This window comes from Blennius ocellaris (genome assembly GCF_963422515.1).
Source record: "Blennius ocellaris genome assembly, chromosome: 22".
Taxonomy (NCBI): domain Eukaryota; kingdom Metazoa; phylum Chordata; class Actinopteri; order Blenniiformes; family Blenniidae; genus Blennius; species Blennius ocellaris.
Genome location: NC_137671.1, coordinates 12422854 through 12443351, shown reverse-complemented (window position 1 = coordinate 12443351; position 20498 = coordinate 12422854). Strand labels below are relative to the sequence as shown.

At 40.9% G+C, this 20498-nt stretch overlaps 2 protein-coding genes across 2 annotated transcripts in view; one reads left to right on the top strand and one right to left on the bottom strand.

Moving 5' to 3' along the window:
• Positions 1 to 2098: 2098 nt before the first annotated feature.
• LOC308146552 (sodium- and chloride-dependent GABA transporter 1-like) lies at positions 2099 to 11486 on the top strand (the record flags this gene model as incomplete). Its single annotated transcript, XM_080518435.1, has 14 exons — positions 2099 to 2336; positions 3697 to 3828; positions 4411 to 4511; positions 5164 to 5273; positions 5431 to 5563; positions 6789 to 6923; positions 7000 to 7103; positions 7173 to 7297; positions 7400 to 7512; positions 8062 to 8193; positions 8483 to 8585; positions 8887 to 8987; positions 10520 to 10687; positions 11234 to 11486. The coding sequence occupies 14 exons, from the start codon at positions 2099 to 2101 to the stop codon at positions 11327 to 11329; spliced, it is 1791 nt and encodes a 596-aa protein (XP_080374561.1). The 3' UTR covers positions 11330 to 11486.
• Positions 11487 to 16174: 4688 nt separating this feature from the next.
• iqsec3a (IQ motif and Sec7 domain ArfGEF 3a) overlaps positions 16175 to 20498 on the bottom strand; it is a gene marked incomplete at both ends in the record, with an annotated part of 93067 nt that continues 88743 nt past the window's right edge. Inside the window, one exon of the mRNA XM_080517968.1 lies at positions 16175 to 16729. Coding sequence (XP_080374094.1) covers positions 16175 to 16729 — 555 coding nt within the window. The remainder of the gene's footprint in view (positions 16730 to 20498) is intronic.

Sequence of the window (20498 nt, the reverse complement as noted above, 5' to 3'; positions counted from 1 at the left end):
CACACACACACACACACACACACACACACACACACACACACACACACACACACACACAGAGTTGCTGGTGCCGCTAGATTTTCCTCCCCACCAGAGTTGGGCGATTGACATAATGTGTCCCCCACGGCCACGGGGGCCTCACTGATCAGAGCAGAGCAGGAATCAAAACAGACGTACAGGTCGAACTTTATTATCCGCCACTCGATACCAGCTGCAGGAAACCCACACAAGCAGAGCGACAGTGGGCTGCAGAGTCCAGAACGGGACACCGGCAATACTACGGCTTCTCTCTCCAGGGATGGGAGACTGACTTGAACTTTCCCTTTGGATGTTGAGATCAAAGTGTTAAAAGTTTAAGGAATTTTGTGCTGCTGGTTAGAAGACGGAGGCTGATGACCTGACGCAGGACTTGGACATCTGTCAGGTAGGATTGATCCCCTTCCCGTTCAGTCCTGCTTCATTTTTACAATCATGGCAGGTTAATTTTATAAAACTAAACTTTGTGTCCTAATAATAGCCTAAATGAAAATTGCAATCCAAAAAACTGACAGAAAGTGCTTCATCTATTTCAAATCTAAATACGCTCTCAAAGGGAATTGGTTTGTGCTTGATGTCCACACACACATACACACTCATCTGGACACAGCTTAAAAGCTCATTTCCGAGCATTTGGCCGTACTATGGCGGTCGATACACGAAGCCACTGCACAGCTGCAATATCTGAGCGAGAATTTGTTCATTGCATATGCTGCATATTGCATACGGTTCATTCGCCAAAACCTCCTTTCATCAACATCATCAAAGGATCAACTGAGGGATCTCGGAAATGGTACAAAGGCTTTTCATCATGATATTGCATTACGAAATGAATATCCGACTGCTTTGGGGAAAAAAAGACAATGAGCATAATGAATCCAAATTAATTCAGGAACCGAGCTCTTTAAAGTCACGGTACATTTAAAAGTAGTCAAAAACCAGCAAAATTGTGGACATTCAACAAGGGTTATGCAGAGTTTGCCTTTTCTCTCAGGAATTATAATGGCACACCGTTATTAAACTATTTAGAGTATTTCCGGGTCAATCAATATTTGCATGGTCAAATTCCTCTCAGCGTCTGACCTGTGATGTGGAATGAAATCTGTAATACGTATTTGTTTCTTCAACTTAAAAGTTGATTATCCAGTTAGTAGTCAAAGACACTTTCATTAAATCATCAGCCTCATATCATGCCAGCAGTGCATGATGCTTCAGTCGACATATTCTTGAAGAGTATTTTATTCCTTTAAAGCAGAATGGCTCAATTGTCTTTTGATTTGTATGCAGGATGTTTAAAACAAAAGTAAATACAAGTGTAAGCAGTTGTTGACACACAAGCCTATCAACCAATTAGCAACCATTTAATATGGTAATCAATTCCACATTTAGTCTGGCAATAGTTTTTGTAAGATTTAGCCCCAAGCGATTGAAAGAACATCAAACAATATTATTTATTTTTGCTTGTTCTATCTTCATGAATAATATAAGTGTTTTTTATTCTTTAGGTTCATATCTGTGAAACCCAGTTTAAATGTTTTAACTTCAGCAAAGATTTTATTGTAAGATAACCTGAGAATTGAAACACAAGCAAGACCGTTACAGAACATTTTTAGAAAATCCCTCCAGGGATTTTAATTGGTCGCTATGACCAATTCTCTTCTGACTTTAAAGATTTGTCTTACTTTATGCATGGTCCTTCTTTTTTTCTTTCATAAAAGTTGATTTAGATTTTCATATTCTCTGAGATTTATGTGGTAGCAACTAAGTTTACTTTGTAGTTTTGCGGCCCCAAATGTAAAAATCCCCCAGGCTCCATTAAAATGTAATTTTTACCATCAATTTCTCTTCAGTAATATAAACCTGGGGGGGAAAGCTGACTCAGGACACTGCTTGCAAAGAATTTTTTTTTTTTTTTTCTTATTTCCACAGCCTTTCTGCATAATCAGTCAGCGGACATTCGTGTGAATTTGCCTAAAAGATTTCGGAGACGCTGCAGAGACGGTTTTTGCAGCTGTGAGGACGAAGTGGATTTCTGACCCCACTGGTCCTTGCTGGTCCCACAATGGGGAAGACTGGGCAGAGCACGTTGGCCTTGAACTCCCCTTCTGAGGTCAAACAAGCAATTCCCTTTGAAGAACTCGACCCAGTGGCTCCCCCTGCAGACAAGGAGCAGAAAGAGGCGCTGCCTGACCGAGGGAGCTGGAAGGGCAAGTTTGACTTCCTGCTGTCATGTGTGGGATACGCCATCGGTTTAGGAAATGTTTGGAGGTTTCCTTATTTGTGTGGCAAGAATGGAGGCGGTAAGTCATGTGTTAGTATTCGTTTTCATCTTTACAGATCTGCCTCATGTATCTCCAATCATTAAAAAATAAAAATCCCCCATAAAACAACATTTTCCTTAAAGTTCTGATGAATTTTCATTTAAATGTTTTATTCAATTGAATCTGGTGTAAACAAATCTATTTTATGGAGATTTACATTTAGCCTTTTTGAGTGAGAACTTTCAGCAGTAAAACTTTGTTGCAGGGTGAAAAAATGGGATGTGACTCCTACATGTGAACCGATCAATATCATGGATTGTCCTCTAGCTCGATGAATCCAACATGGGGTCTGTGGTCCCTTGAGGCGGCACCGGAGATTGAAGCAATTAGTGACTTTAAAATAAGCTCAATTAAACAGTTTTTTTTTAACATAATGAAATGAAAACTTTTGCAAAATCACATCTGTTTTACTAAACACAAAATTGGGGATTTCAGTTAAGAAATCCTAGGATCCACTTCATTCTAAAATACAAAAACCAAACAAACTAGAGAGGACTTTAGAATCCTTTCAGATCGATCCCACCTCTATACAGATTTAACTCACTGGATGCACACTGGGCAGAATGCTAGCACTTCACAGGACAAACATAGGGTGATGTGAAGATATTGAATAAACTCAAAAACATGTTTTTGGACTGTGAGAATGAACCTCCCAACTCATGCAAAGGGAGAAGATGCAAACTCTGCACAGAAAAGGCTTCAAAGGCCAAACCAGACTCGACCTGGGAGCTTCTTTACCTTTATTCCTTTATTTTCCTAGTTCTAAAATTATTTTTTGTAGTTTTGAATCTATTTGATAAAGCAAAGCTACAGTAAAATGGCTTCACTGTCACATTAAGACATAAAGCCTGACATTGTCAATAGTTTATATTTCAGACTCTTAAGCAGGGGTCTCAATCTCAGGTGAGACCCCGGCTTCACATGACACAATACTGCAAACAGCTGGTACTAATCTATTTCCTCAACATCATATTGAAGCTATTCAAAGAACTAATAAAAAAACCCAAACAGTACTGGTATTTTCTACGCAATAATAAAGTACACACTATAAAACTATTTTCTTTCTCTTTTTAATGCCTACAACTTTTTTGTTGTTTTAATCATTTAATTGTCACATAAAAAAACATTTTACATTATGTGGAAAATAAAACGAATACAAATGTAAATTGTGTTGCATTATATTTTTGGCAAATATATGCATTAGTCTATAATTGTATAATATGCCTCAGAAGTATGGAGGAACCGAGAAGTTCAAGACCGCTGCTCTAAAATATGTCAATACTGTCTTCATTAACTCATGAAATGTCCTGTCATGTCTTTTTGTGTGGCGTTGTGTTAGGAGCCTTCCTGATCCCATACTTTTTGACCCTGGTGTTTGCTGGGATACCTCTTTTCTTCCTGGAGACATCTCTGGGACAGTTCATGTCGGTGGGAGGACTGGGAGTGTGGAAACTCATTCCAATGATGAAAGGTAACTCCAAAATATTGGTTGTGCGTTTAATTTTGAGGTTAAGATGTTGGACAAAAGTTTTCTCACTTTGTGAGATATTAGTCATAGTATAACTTCATTGGCTCTTAAATTGTCTTTTCTTCAGCATTCTTATGAAAATAACCCCAATTCACATCAGACACAGCCTTTTTCGTCAAAAAATAATAAAGGCAAAAACCTAAAACTACGTTTTTATTCTTCCTGCTCTAATGCTCAGTTGGTACAATTATACCACTGCCTCCAAGCCCAGGGAGCTCCAGTGAAGCACAATATATCTGCAGCCTGCAAAGACAGCAGCAGTCATAGTGAGTGCGGTGCTGCACCAACTGAAAGCCACTGGCAAGTAAACATTAGAAACAGCAGGGTAAAAAAACAAACAAAAAACTGTGACAAAGATGATGAGTGACACTGTGTTTCGTTTCTCTGTTTCACGAACATGGTGCCTTTGTTACTGTCAGCACATTGTAACTAACTGTACTTTACCTCTCAGGGCCTATATTGTTTAGCTACTTTAAGTGTTAATTTTGTAGGCAAACATAAAGTCTGAGCCTCTCCCTCTTTCAGGTGTTGGTCTGGCTGCAGTTGTCCTTTCTTTTTGGCTCAACATCTACTATATAATCATCATTGCCTGGGCACTCTACTACCTATTTAACTCCTTCGGATCGGTACGTATCTTTATACTGGTAATCAACACTCCAAACTATGGGTTAATCATTCACGTAGTTTTAAAGAAGATGCATTCCTCACTGGGTTAGATCTTGTTTTCTGGTCTATGCCAGTTCTGGAGAGACTGTGTGCACACAGATAGACCATGACCAAGCATAAAGTGTCCCGCCACCTGCTGCTAAAGTGGCATTTTAATGTTGGCTGTGATGCTTTTAAAGCTTTTTCTGCTCGCTGCAGCTTAAAATTGCATTGAATTCAACCTTTGCCGTCACTCTGTGATTATTTGTCTTCCCTGTCTCCATTTATATTTGTTAGATTCTCTACATGAAGACCTGGTTCAAAGAAACCAAATGACAAACAAGTAAAAAAAAAAACCTAAAATAAAAAGATTGCACAGACCTCCATGTCGAGTTGTGAGAAAAATGCCAAGCAAAATTAAAAGGCCTCTCCCATCGCTCAATTAAGTCATTTCCACTGTTGGATGGTTGCATTATCAGAATACCAGAATTATATTTGTGATATTCAAGGCTGTCGAATAAAAGAAAAAAAAGTGACAACTGAGGAGTCAAGGAGACACTTGTTCGCAGGGTCAACATATAAATACAAAACTCGGATGTTTTGGTGTGTGTGTGTGTGTGTGCGTGCGTGCAGGAGCTGCCATGGCAGAGCTGTGATAACCCCTGGAACACGGAGAAATGTTTTTGTAACTACAGTCTGACGGACACCACCAACCTCACCAGCGCCGTCACCGAGTTCTGGGAGTGAGTCAATGAAGCCTGTTCTTGTTTACACACATATGTGTGAGACTGTTAATACAAAAGTGTTTTAGTGCAAGACTCGTCTGAAGGAGCATTTTTTTTCACGGTTTCACTGGATGCTGTTTATGCCTGTCTGAATTCCGCGCATGTGTTTCTGCAGGCGCAACATGCACCAGCTGTCCAACGGTCTGGAGGAGCCAGGAGAGCTGCGCTGGCCCTTAGTGGGCACCCTGGCACTGGCGTGGGTCCTTGTCTACTTCTCAATCTGGAAAGGAGTCGAGTGGACGGGGAAGGTCAGACTCCCTGCTTGAATCGTACTCCATTCTCCGCTCGGAATCCTCTTACTTCCCCCTCTCGTACGTTAAAGCTTCATTCATGCAAATATGATGAGACACTGAGGAGGCCATGCTGATGCTGCATGCCAGGATGGGAGGAGTCACTTTAATTGACGTATGGTGACACAAGAATAACGTAAACATCCACTTTTAAAGTCATGCCAGCTGAAGGGCTTGGCAGATCTCCAGTCAAGAGTGAGGTATAAAAGTTTGCAAGGACATTAAAAACAAACACCCGAATACAAGCAATATTTTCAAAATGTTACATGGCATTAATTTTTATTCATGTAAATTAATCCGATCAGCAGTTTCCAACCTGGGGGTCAATTTCAGGAAGCAATAAGGTGTCATCCCAGAGAGACGATTCCCAATTAGATGCTGGTTTCTTCAACATTGAAACATGATCTTCTTAATAATCCTGCCCTTATTTTTTTTGTGTTGAAACTGAGATCCTGGTTGAACGGTATTATTTACTCCCCGTCTTGACGGGAGCTGTCGAGTTTAAAATGAGACATCATGAGTTCATATCAGCTGAGCACAGAGCCAAACAACAACCTAAAATGTTCTCAAAATGATGGAGACATGTTTTTGTGTCTCGTTTACTTTTCTCCAGTGTTTCTTTCTGCTGTTTGAAATGTTGTATTTTATCTGGATGATTGAGTGGTGATGAACCGACTTGGGAAAGTTGCTCTACCGAGTGCCTGGAATCTTTTGAATTAGAGAAAGTTGAGGCAAAGTGTATGAGAAGAATCACATTTACACATTCATTGCCAGGGATAATTGGATTTTAATGTGTGGCATCTGAGAGCTCTGAGTAAAATGAATCCCCCCCCAAGTCCCTGGCCTTGATGGACATTACCAATTAAGCATAATCATTATGCTACAGAACCACACTCCACATCCTACAGTTCTTCCAGCAAAGAGGAGCTGTGGAAATATTCCCCTTGCTGCCTCTGTCTTTACTCTGCATCAAGCAGGACTGTGGATTAATTCGGGATTTATTTGAGGCAAATGGCTTGTTTGCAAAATGTGATTAGATTTTAAGCAACTCCGGCGCCGTCTCAGCAGAAAGGGACAACAGAACACGGAGTCCAATGCATGTACATATTAGAATGTCTTCCCCTTTCATTGCCAGTGGCAGGTTTTTAGTGCAGTCTCTTAAAAGAGCCTCTTTCTCTTACAGGTGGTGTATTTCTCCGCCACTTATCCCTACATCATGCTGTTTATCCTATTCTTCCGAGGTGTCACACTACCAGGAGCCATTGACGGGATCCGCTTCTATATCACCCCGGACTTCAACAAGCTCATCCGGTCCGAAGTACGGAGTTTGCACACGTTTGTGTCTCGTCACGATCGTTTCCAAACACAAACTGCGTGTATATGTCGTCTAACAGGTGTGGCTGGACGCTGCAACTCAAATCTTCTTTTCCTATGGGTTGGGCCTGGGCTCCCTCATCGCGTTGGGAAGCTACAACCATTACAACAACGATGTGTACAAGTAAGGACTTCTTTCTGTTTTCCCTTCTTTTGTTGTCCACTATGGTTTATTTGGATCTTTGCTCCTCAGGGACTCCATCATTGTGTGCTGCATCAACTCCTGCACCAGCATGTTTGCTGGATTTGTCATCTTCTCCATTGTTGGCTTCATGTCCTATATCACCAAGAAACCCGTGGCTCAATTGGCAGCATCAGGTACTCTCACTTTCTAGTAGATGTATAATTGTGCAAATTCAAGCACATTTTACTTTCTGAAATATTAACTGATGACAATGTGAATGTGTTTGTGATATTTAGGCCCAGGTTTGGCATTTCTTGCCTATCCTCAGGCTGTCACCCAGCTTCCTATGTCTTCTCTATGGGCCATCCTCTTTTTCTCCATGCTTATGATGCTGGGCCTGGACAGTCAGGTATAAACCATGCTCTCACATCGCTTGTTTGTGTAATATAGAATAAGGTCGCTCCAGAACACTGTATGAAAACTGTATTTTATTCTATTTGATTCACACTCATTACCTTTTACCCAGCTTCGCCGCATTAAAAGATAATAATATAGTTCATAATTATTTGAGAAAACTCTTTATTAGCCAAGAACTTGGCCAATAAAGAGCAAGAAGAGCATTTCATCAAAACTACATGACACTGACTTTTAAAAGATATGCATTTATAGACCATAATTGACTCATAGTTTTGACCCATCAGGAAAATTATTTGCCCATATTCATTTACATGAGTTAATTAATTAATTCAAATAAAATCAATGAGAGAATTTCCAAAATCGGAGTTGCATGCTGGGTAATACTTCGAAAAGAGAAATACTAACAAAAAAAAAAGTCTCTGGCTTTGAAGCTTTGTAATTTGTTATATGGGTGATCATATTAAAAGGATTGTAGCAGAAGTTTCCCCTCGACAGTGAACTAGTTTTCTAACTTGTGTCTCTTTGGTGACGTCTGCGTTAGTTCTGCACAGTGGAGGGCTTCATCACCGCTCTCATGGACGAGTACCCCAGCGTGTTGAGGAAAAGGAAGAAGGTCTTCATCCTCATCGTCTGCCTCATCTCCTTCATCATCGGCTTCTCCAACATCACGCAGGTGTTGCACCAGAGTCTCGATTAAACGCACGTGTGAATGCCCGTAAGATTCAATATTAGATAAAAAGCCGGTCCTTATAATGAAGCGCATGTGAGCACCTGATCGTTTTCGCCGCTCCGGAGGGAGAGAGAAAACCCCCCCCCCAACCTGCTGCATTATACATAATGACAAAATGATCGAACAACAACCTGAGGTGCACATTTATCATGCATATTTTATTCAGTAAAGAGAGGGGAGTTAATATTCAAGCCTCTGAAGCAGATATGTGTGTCTGTATGGAATCTCCCAGGGCGGCCTGTACGTGTTCAAGCTGTTCGATTACTACTCTGCCAGTGGGATGTGTCTACTCTACCTCGTCTTCTTTGAAACCGTTTCCATATCCTGGTTTTATGGTGAGACAACTATTTCTTTATTATATCAAACTGATCTCCAATTAAATGTTACTGAATGGAGTTTAATGCAATCGTGGCTCCAAAATATTGGACGCGATCTGGATGAGAAGCACTAATGAATCAAGACATGTAAATTTCCTACGCGGCTGTCCAACAGGAAATTATATCTATCTGCTATTCCTCCTCTGCGATAAGACGCCGCCCACTCAGCTTTCTCTCTCGTCCACCCCCTCAAGGCTTTTGTTCTCGCGGTTCTTATCTCCGCATTAAACACAAACATCCTCGCCTCTTTGCGTCACAGGAGCCGAAAGATTTTATAAGGACATCGAGGACATGATCGGCTACCGGCCGTGCGGCTGGTGGAAGCTCTGCTGGATGTTCTTCACGCCGGCCATCTGCCTGGTAGGAGGACAACGGTTCTAGATTTGACCTCCCCGACCCTTCACCTGGCGAATTCTTTCACCCTGTCAAGCCCTTCCACCTCCAGGAGATCTATGAGCCCATCAGGCTGCAGCAGGTGCCAATAGGCAGAGGATTGATGTCCTCACTCAACGGTTGCTCCTGGCAGGATGTGATTTGCACTTCGTCCGGTCGACGCTCGAACCCTCAGGGAAATCAAAATGGCATCTTTATCTTTTGTACTCTTACAGTGGTAGATAAAAACAGTGTGCCCTGAATGTGGAAGTCTTTGTAAGTGGATCCTGATGCAAAGACATGAGGGCAATCATTTGAACATTTGAAAATTTAAGGCTTCTGCACACAAAGTGAAATGGTGTCAGCTGGTTGGTCCTTTTATTTGAATGGAAACAAAACAGATATTTAGTACAGCTACTTATTTCCCAGATGATGCATCATAGTGACTTTTCCCTTTGACAGTAACTGAAAACCTTATGTCCAATTTTGTTTAAGTAAACATCCTAAAGGGTTTCAGCATCAACTGGTTGTTGTAAATTTTTTTTTTTTTTTTAGAAAAACCTTAGTGCTCTTCATGCAAACACACTAAATTAATTGTGTTTTATGCCAAACGCCTCAAGGCTGCATGAATTCATTATTACATTACTGTCCTCCACGTGAAATTTAATTATTATTCCATCCTTATGAGTTAATTTTGTGTCGAAAGAAAAGGTAAAAAAAACACTTGGTAAAATAGTTCCCAGGTCCAACACGGAATTATTATGTATGATCACAAATAATTTGATTTTGGACACATTTTTATAAAAAAAAAAAAAAAAGATTTGAGTTTATGACCACGAACCAGTTGATGAAAGATAAAAAAATACTTTTGGCGCGAGCATAAAACTGGTGGAACAGTTTTATCGACAGCACACAGCCGTCACAGTGTTATTTAAATGTTGTGATAATATTTAGACAGCGCATTCGGATTTCAAGAGTTCTAAACACACTCTGGTCCAAAAAAACAAACTTGGCTGATACAAGGAGCAGTTACTCGGTCTCTGAATGCTTTTCTTTCTCCTGTAATCTAACTCATAACTCAAACTCTACCAATACATTAAGATCAGGTTTCTTCTATGTGTCTGCAGATCCAGCTGTCGGACCTATTTACACAACATTGTTTTCATGTGAAAATTCAAAAATTGGTTGTCTGTCGACGTAACAATGGTGGTCAGAGACACTGAAAATGCAACTTTCTTTCATTATAAAAGCAAGCAACAGCTCCCACTAGTGACCCTACAGGAAAAGGACATTTCGTTCCGCTTTTCTGTATAAACTAGTCGTGTAAATGCAAAACTTAAAAGGCTTTCATGTCGAAAGGGCCTCGAACACCAGAAGGAATCGCATCAGAGTCGTTGTCGGTCTTAAAAAAAGACCTTGAGACTTGGTTATTTTCTGGCAATATGAGCAATGAAAATCAATGTTTTCCTCTCGACTGGCTAAAGATTTAATGGGCTAAAGTGTACCATTGTGTTTTGTAGGGGGTGTTCACCTTCAGTGCCATTGAGATGACCCCCCTGACCTTGGGGAAGTACGTCTACCCCCTGTGGGGCCAGGTGATCGGCTGGTTCATGGCTCTGTCCTCCATGATACTCATCCCAGGCTATGTCATCTTCAAGTTCTGCACCACCAAGGGCAGCATCAAGCAGGTAAAAACCCCTCAGTCTTCCTGCTCTTCTGATTTTTCTTCCATGTATTCATTCAAAATAAAAATAAAAAAAGGATTTTGCTCAGGATACTGCCAAGCAGAACCGATGCAACGAGCGTAAAACAGAGAGTAAACAAATTAAAAATGCACGGGTGATTTTTGGAGTGAGAAACAAATGCAGGGAAGCTGTGGATGTTCTCTTTCTGCACTCATTTGGGAATTAGGAGAAAAAATGGGTTTGGCTCAGGGCCAACATCATTATCCTGATTTTAGATAGTGGATTCTGAAGACGAGCACAGCTTGTTACAGGTGATATTTTAGTAAAGCTGTCACCTTCCAAAATACTGTTTCTATTAGCCAAAAATAACAAAATCCAACTTCTTTTTTTATCTTTAATCTTATGCGACGACAGCATTTCAAATCCGAAACATCCATTAACATAATTTATTGCTTTGTTTTTCGGTTGCTCTTAACCTTCACCTCTCGGTTCTGAAGTAGCTGTTCAGCTTTTAATGAGAGGCTGATGTAACTCTCTTTACATGACCAGCGTTGGCGGATGATGACAACTGCCCAGGAGGACGAGAAGCCATCAGGGCATGAAGAATTCACACGAACGGGGAGCGTGGGCGAAGCGCCTGTCTAGCCGGGATCGTTCAGGTTGAAATGATGTGACTGCCAGGACTTAATGTAGTCAACGCTTAAATTCGATAATTGGACACGTGAAGTCTTGTCTTTGGGGTACAGCATCTTACTGGGAAACCTTCCTCTGTCTTTAATCGTCTGGAGAAAAAAACAAAAACCTGGCAAATAGAAGAGCTGCAAAAGATTCATCTTCTAAATTCATAGAATAGACCGAATTAGATGCATCCTCACCCACAACTGCGGTAAACTGTTATGACTGGAAATCACCCTATTTGTTAATGTTTGCCACTGAACACAATTCAGTCTGTCTGAAACCCTACTATGAATGTAATGCATGTCGCTGCACACAAATTAAACGTGATGCACATTTTAAATGCAGAATTTATGATGCAATTGAAGGTGATAAGCTTTTCTCTCTGCGTGAGCCACCCAGACATGGTTCATAGCTGCTAATGTCATGTTTTCCAATAAAAGCAGTGATTGATAAAAGCTGTAAATGCCCATAGATTGGTTCTTATTGAACAGCTTTGAAATACTTTTAAACTTAGATTTCAATTATGTGAATTGAAGGAACAGCCATGTTTGTATATACATAATAGTTTGGTGATAGTTTTTTTTGTATTTGTTTTTTTTTCATACTGTGGATGACAAGAGCAAAATCTAAATATTTTGTATATGGAAATGTATCTATGTCCAAAAGTTTTCTTGAAAGGATCATTCGTTTAACAAGTCATTGAACCACAAACTTGAAGATTAAAATGATGTGGATTGTACTTTTTTTCTTTTCTTCCCCAGTGTCAATTAAAACATCTACAAAACAAAATTCTTCTGGAAACTATGAATTTCTCTTCCATGCTGATGTGCTTCAAAACAAGTCGCCAGCGCATCCAATTTGAATCATGCAACAACAAATAAACCCCTCAAAAAGCTACTTATGAAGCAACAAAAGCAGAACACTGGTCTGTTGGCAAGCGTTTCCCACACTGCATGTTTAACATGGTTCCCTGCTCCAACACACCTGATTTAAATGAGTTCCTGCAGAATTGGATGGCAACCTAATTGGAATCAGGTGCGTCTGAGCAGGGAGGCGTCCAAACCAGCACTGTGAAAACAAACCAAAAAAAAAAAATGAAAAGAAAAGCATGAAAACCACTAAATGTTGCAAACTTTGGACACAACTGATCTGAAGTTTCGAATTAACCCACTGGACATTATGTGACTTTCTGGGTTTTTAGAAAAATGGTAATGTGCCAAACGATGCCAGACATTCTTTACACCAGCATGATTATTTCAGTTTACATTGCTTGGAAAGTGGTGGGCAAAACTTGAGTGTTTTACCAAAAGGCATAATATTACAACTGAACTTAGTGTAGTGGAGATAAAGTAAGCTTTAATGCAAAAACCACGAGTGTGAGAGCAGATATTTCATTTAAAAAGCAGAATATTACACACAAGCTCATGCACACATAGACGTTTAAATCACCTGGTTTAGTGTGTTAACCAAATAATTCCGATTGTGACATTGATGTTTTCTGTTGAATCCAAGAACCGAAGCAAAGCAGTGTGGTGAATCGACTTAAATCATCTTTAATTGCATGTTGATATACTGCAGGTAGACAGGTAGAGAGGGATTCAAAGCCAACTGAGGGAGATGATAGTTCATATCGGTTACACCCAGTCTCCACCTCTCCTATCATAAACAGTCCCACTAAATTTTCTATTTCTTTCTTTCTTTCTTCTTTTTTTTTACTAATATGAGCAAACACAGTGTTGGAGAACCAGACAGGACCCACATGTCATTCATGAAGCGGTGCACTGGTATGGCAGAGCCCTTTTTGTGAGTTTCTTCGTGAAAGCGAGCCTCCACTACGCTTCCATTTCATTCGCTACACTCCCCCAAAAAATGCTACATTGGTTTACTTGCAAGCGTAAATGCAAGTTGTTCTTGTGTGCATCGTCGTAATTTTTTCATTCTTTTTTTTTTTTTTTTACACACGCCAATCCTTCCCCTGAAATGCTTTAACACATATTTGAAGAAAAACTGTCCCATCAGGGAAAACAAATTTGAAAAAAGGAAAAAAAAAAAAAAATGGCCACGAAAGAGCCGTCTGATCTGCCACGAGGCACCAAAGCATATTTGCCCAAATAGCTATTTTGTGGTTGAAGGGTATTTGCTATTAAAATTAAATTATTTATACGATATTTTCCTGTTAAACCACAAAAAAAGATCCTTTGACTCCCACTAGTGTCCTCACAGCAAAGTCAGTCATGCACGTTAATTCAATACTTTTGGAATTAAAGGTTCAATAGGCTTTCAAACTAATGTCATGCATGAGGAAATCAATTACATTACCTCTGAAAGTTGATTTAAACAAATTAACGAGCAACCATACAATCATCATCAATCAATCATTGTAAAACCCCATAATAGTGGAACTCCTGATGTAATCTGCTAAAAAATGTATTACGTAACCTCTGGAAGTTTGTATCAGCCGGTAAAAGTGTCAAACTCATTGTCACAGCTCCTCATTTGTCCCACTGTGCTATGGAATAACAAACAAAAGCAATTACTGGGATGAACAGGGAAGAAGAGGGTGGGTTTGTTTACTGGAAAAGGTAGGATGCCCCACACACACACACACACACACACACACACACACACACACACACACACACACACACACACACACACACACACACTCTCACACACACACACACACACACACACACACACACACACACACACACACACACACACACTTGAACCCATCATCCCTGCCAACCCAAATAACAGATCTTTTTTTTTTTTTTTGTTCCCTCTGCCACCTCTTGTCTTTTCACGCGGAGAGACACAAAGTGGGGAAAGGACAGAAAAGATGAGATAGAGACCTCCCCGCAGTGCCTTTGTGATTATAAATCAACAAATCAGACAGATGGAGGTCAGAGAGGGTGCAGAGTTAACCGAACATCCATTCCACAGTACCTGGCGGGGCTTATGTTTTAAAGATGGACACATTCAGGCTGGGGCAGTCGCTGACCTATTTCAGAATGAAGGACGCCTGGCAGGGCGATGGCAATTTGAAAGGGGGGGGGGGGGTCTAAAGGTAGCTTGGTTGTCCTTTCTGACACTGCTCCAATGTGGTATTTACAATCTAGGCTGAGGTGAAATAGAAAGAGATCAGATAATGCATTCTTTTTTGTTTCATTCTCATTTTGAAGCAGGATAGCCAACAGCACAAACAATATCATTAATGCCAGCATTTGCAATGTAAGCTGTGTGTATTTTTTTTTTTTTTTTTTTTTGCCTTTTTGAAAATGTCAGACGGAAAGGTTGTGGGGGGGGGGTTAAAAAAGAAAAACAGTCGCAAACATCTGAAACAAAACCTGGGAGTCATAGCGACATCAAGCGAGGTCTTGCATTTATCCACCGTTGGATAACACACAATGGCGGCACGACGTAAAAAAAACCCATAAAAAAAAGAAATAAACACAGATCTTGACATTAAACCATTGTAGCTGGAGGATCTTCATGTAAATTCATGGGTGATTTCCTTTAAAAAAAAAAAAAAAAAGCAAAGGAGCATTTGATAAACAGGCGCTGACAATGTTGAATATGTGATTTGCTGCAGTTTCAGAAAAAGTTCAAGAGCAGTTTCGTCGGCTCAAACAATTTCAAAATGTGAAAAAACAGTTTCTCCCGCGGCGGAGAAGAGTGGCAAGAATTCCTCAACAATATTAGATATGAAGAGCGAGAGAGAGAGACAGAGAGAGAGAGAGAGACAGAGAGAGACAAACAACAATCAACAGAACCATCGTGGACAGACTTTTTGGCTCGGCATCAATCCGTGTGATTGGTTGCCTTTGATTCCCGTCATACTTCACTGTAGCATGATGTATGGAGAGTGACAATTGAGTGAGAGTGCTTTCAGACGATATTGAGCCACATCACAATGGAGAAGTGGATGACAAAGACATTTTATCGGACAATGCCTTTTTACTTTTTCTTTTTTTAAATCCAGGGGAGCAGGGAGAAGAGAAAAGGCCCTCCATCACATAAATAAATCAGCAGCAGCACAAATGGGTAGATAGGATTTTTTTTTTTTTTTTTTTTATGAAATATCAGTTTTTGCTATTCATTTTTTGTTCCCCTTCAGGGAGAATAAGCCTGAAAGGACTATTTTCTTGAAGCAAAAGGAGTTTTTCTTTCATTTTTTCTCTTTTCTTCTAGCCCTAGCGTTTTGTCAAGTGCAAAGAAGTCAGTGTTTAGTGGAGGCGTATGTAATGTATTTTGGCACACGTTTTCCAGTCGAGTGTCAGCTATATGCACGCAGGTGCACGTGCAGCACAGTAGGCATGAGAGGTTCGGGGGCGATTGGAAGCGAACAGAAGCAGAACGTCCTTGGTTGCGTGTCCATCCATTAAGATTTTTAAAAAAAAGACGTTTGGAGGGTTTTGTGTGTTTCTCTCGTCGTTGGTGGTGAATACTGAAACTACGAGGAATCCATCCACAAACGGAAACATCTGCGAGTGTTACTCTGAGCAAGAGTCCAAACTGACAAAAAGTTATAGAAATTTGTTAAAACTACATAATATTTCAAAATACATGTGGAATCAAGTAAAACTTTGTATATGCAGTTTATTCCTTCTATTTCTTTTAAAATCTTGGATTTTCTTGAGTTTATTTTTCTTAAATATATGCATATAAGTTGTACTTTTTTTTTTTTTAATTATAGCTCTTTCATCTGTATGTATATATGTACATTATGTACTTTTTAAATAGGTAGAGAGGGAGGTGTGTGGTTGGCGTGAAGGTGTGCTAAGGGGAAAGAATACTAATGAAATCTATTTACACCATGCTCCGAGAGCCGCTTGGGGTCCGGTGCAGACTGAGGCGGGGGTCTGGGGGTATATACTGATGCGGGTGGTTGTAAGGTGGCGGCGGGGGCGGCAGCGGCGGCTGGTGGTTGTCGCTGCCATGGGAGCCGTCCGGCGAGCGGACGGGGGTGGACATGGCGGAGTGACTGAGCTGGTGGTGGCCGTGATGGTGATGCTGGTAGTGGTGGTGTGTGGGGGTTTGGCTGAGGAAGGCCTCCACGCGTCCATGGCTGCCGTTGTCCAGCATGAAGACCTTGACGATCTGCTGACACTGGATGAGCGTCTCGGGCCGCAGGTCGGCCACGCCGACAGCCGGTTGCTGCTGGTGCTGCTGGAGGGGGAGGTGGTGGGCGGGGGTGCTCGCCGCCGAGCGCAGCTGCGGATGCTGAGGTGGAGGCACCGGCCCCTGGGGCCCCTGCTGGAAAAGCAGCTCCCCCCGGTGGTTAAGAAGGGCCACGCTCTCGGGACTCCGAGCCGTGCTGCTGCTGCTGAGCTGGTACGTCTGAAGCCTGTTGTGAATTGACACCTAGTTTAGAAAACAGCCAAGAGAACAGCATCAAAAGTTATAAACCTGGTTCCTCCTCTAGAATTCGTCAAGCCCTCTTTTTCTTTTTTTGGTGGGGGGGGTGGGTGGTGGTGAACGCATAGCAAACACACACGCGCACATACACACAGGGCATGCGTGGGGGCTCAGGAGTTCAGGGTCGGTGGAGGTGTAGAATCATCGTGACTACTTTTCACTCCCCTCCCTCCACCCCCACAGCGGAAACAGTGTTGAGTGGATGCTGGGAACAGTAGTGTGTGACTGTGGTGGGGAGCAGAACAGTGGTGGGGGGTTGGGGGAGTGGAGGGGTGGTGGAGTGGGGGTAAAAGAACGACGCTACAAAAGGGGCCCGGTGGTTCCAAAGGGGACACTGAGGGCCCCTGTGTCTCCCTTCCAAACCACTGTGTGGCGCTATGGTGACAGTGGACACGAGGAGACTCGGTGAGGGTCGAGGAAACCAGAACAAAGAGGAAGAGGTGGAGGAAGAGGAGGAGAGGAGGTGGGCAGACTCGACAACCACAGACGTCCACAGGCAACACGCATTTAGAGAGCAGACCTCCACACTTCCTCCAACTCTTTTCTTTTTTCTGTTTTTCTCTATCTTATACTCTTTATGTGATTTCTTTTAGACTTGAGACTTGATTTTACAAAGCGTCCCAAGAAATCATCTTGTAACCTAACCCTGCTTTCCTCACAAAACTGTGGACCTCGGCCAACCAACAATATAGTAGAAATTCATTAATCAAGCGCATATTAATAGTGTACTAAACTCGAGAAAATTGGTGTGGATTATGCGGCCACATGTAGTATTTTCTGTTAGCGTCAGCATCCGTGTCTTTAAAAAATGAGAGCAGGGAACCATTGAAGACTATTTAACACAAGCTGTCTTCTAAAATTTCTAAAGACAAACTGAAAATATGGGAATTTTGCTGCAGTGGAATCAAACTCTCGCCCAGATCGACAACATTGTGTAACAAGGTGGAATTGTATCTTGGATATATTAGTATTTTACTTGCAGCCTTGAGAGAGGGAATACCTACATTTCTGTGTTTTTGCAAAGCATCTAACTTTACATATCCAATCATCAGAGCTCTGCTCTTTCAGTAGCTATCAAAAATCTTTTGGGAAAAGTTCTTTCACCTGTTACTGCAATTACAAAAAAGGAACCGTCTCCACAAGAATATTTTAAAAGTGAAAACATAAACATTTCCTTGGTTTTGGGTGTTTACACAACAATGAAAACTTTTTGAAAATGGCTCCCAAGTTGGAACTTTTTGTACAAATGGGGAAAATGCAAAAACGAATGTCACCTATAACAGTAATTCAATTTTGTCATCTGTCCATACACATTTTCAAGTACGTACCACTCTTAATATCTATAGTGTATTGTTCCTTGCGCACATGTGTGAGAGATTTCTTAAATTTTTGTTTAAACGGACATTGACTGAAACGAAGACGCAAAAACTATGTGTTTTCACTTCAAATACTGTATAAATAGAGCCGAATAGTGTCATTCATGGTAAATGGTTTATCTCACATTATCTCAAGAAGCAGAAAACATTTTTCTCTTTTTAATAGAAAGACGTGTAAAGATGCAGAGTAGGGATAATCCAGGACTAACCTCTAGAAAGCAAGCCAACTGCTTAACCACTATAAATATATCAATCTAAACAAACCTATGCAGCCGGCTGCAGCCATTAACTTCCACAAGTTGTCAACTTTGTTCCTCAGGATATTGCACCAAAGATCTCAGTTTGAAATCAACTTTTGAGCTACTGTACAGTTAAGTGTGTGGATCAGACCATACTTTCCCACCAAACCTCTTCCAAATGGAGACTGAGTGAACGAGGTCAGTGGCAATTCTCCTGCAACATAATAGACTCTTAATGTGAGGTATCTGAGGTAAGAAAGGGCTTACAGCGGCATTCTCCATTCACTCACAGTGGCTGATGTAACTCTTATGGTGAAAGAACTCCATTAACATTTGCTCCTTTTCAATCTGCCAACTGCTATTTCTCCTGCACATAGACTTAAACTACAGTATCACTGCGCTCCGCAGCACTTCAGATTAAAAAATAAACGATTTCACTGACTTTCCGGCGCCTTTCAAAAGTTTTAATTTCTCAGGAGGAATAAAAGTTCAGTTTCACTGCTCAAAAATTCAGATTAATAGCCAATGTGTATTTTCTAGACCCTGTGCTTAGTTAAAATGTGTTATGAATCAAATTGAAGTGAATATATTTGGGATTTTTTAGAACAAGCTATAATATGATGCAGGGAATTATGAAGGAAATTAAATATTCACACTTGACAGGTTTGATTTGATTGGAGAAAAAAAACACAGGTGCAATCGTTTTGTTAGTTTGAGCAGATGTGAGTGTTGTTATCTAAACCTTGATATGCAAAATCCAAATTGACCACTACTCCTGAACAGATGGGTCCCGGCACAAGTTCAGACCTGCTACAATGCAGGTTAACTGCCTGCAACATGGACCAGTGACATTTAAATAAACTAAGCGTGGTCATATTCTCACCGTCTCGGGAAAAGGGACAATTTTGAGAGTAAAAGCTAAACACAATGGACCCTTGGGTTTTGAGGCTATATGTAGTTGAACTCACAAATAGATTTTGAAATGCAGCAAAAGCATCAGGATTTGCTCTTTTGCAGACCTACAGTGATACGCTGCTCCAACTTCTACAAAATTATTGTCTGTGATTGTACTGTAATCACTAGGGGTTAGCTTGATGGCGCATTATAGAAATAGGCAAAGCTCTATACCCTTCAACTAAAATATATTTGTTTGTCCTCACTGTAAAAATCCAAACTGCAGATTTTCCTCACTGTCGTTTTTCTCTCCCATTGTAAACCTGCACTTTGAGCTGCATGCACTTCGCCTTCCTCTGAGCAGCATGAGCTTAACTGGTTGCACCTGGAGAACAGCTGGCAGGTTTTAAAAGGACTAATTAGGACACTGGCCTCACCTCAGGTGAGGTGGCATGTTTAGAGTTTGGCTTTTAGTCGTGTTTAAAAAAAATAAAAAATAAGACCCCCCAACTATCATTTCTGTTTCTCCACGACCTTGTGTTTGTTTTGTTATTAAGCGCTGCCCTTTCTGTGGTATTTAATTCCCGTGTATTGACTGTGAATATGAATACAAATTAGGATAAATATTTTCTATTTAATTGTCCCTGCTGTTTCCTTGGAGGTGGACAATTAAAAATTAGAATTCCAAGACATTATTTACCAGAACTTCAAAGATTAACAGCCTGTCATGACATGTAGTGTCCTTGGAGTTTTCCTTTTTTTCTTTCTTTTCTGGAGTGAACCATCCTGCTTTGGTACACAAATGTGTTTTGACAGCTCGCGGCTCCCCACCAGCTCCTGACATTTACTGTGGGCTGCATGGCAGAGGGGAAGTTGGCCGGTGAAGGTAGCTCAGACAACCGTGAAGCCGTACCAGAGAAGCACATATTATTGGAAAATAGGAGAAGAGGCCTCTCGTTGATGTCAAATAATAAAACTATGTACATTTGAGCAGGTTTTCAGCAGAATAAACTATTACTGGTCATTGTTATTCTGCTAATATGGTCTAACTGTTGTGGTTTGTTGCTTTCACACTGAACAGGACACTGAATATCAAACCTCAGATGTGAACGCAGACCGAGAGACAACGAATTTGCACTACAAGCATAAAATGAGCAAATGCTTACCATCGCAGGAAAGACCTGTGTTTCTGACTTTAATCATCCC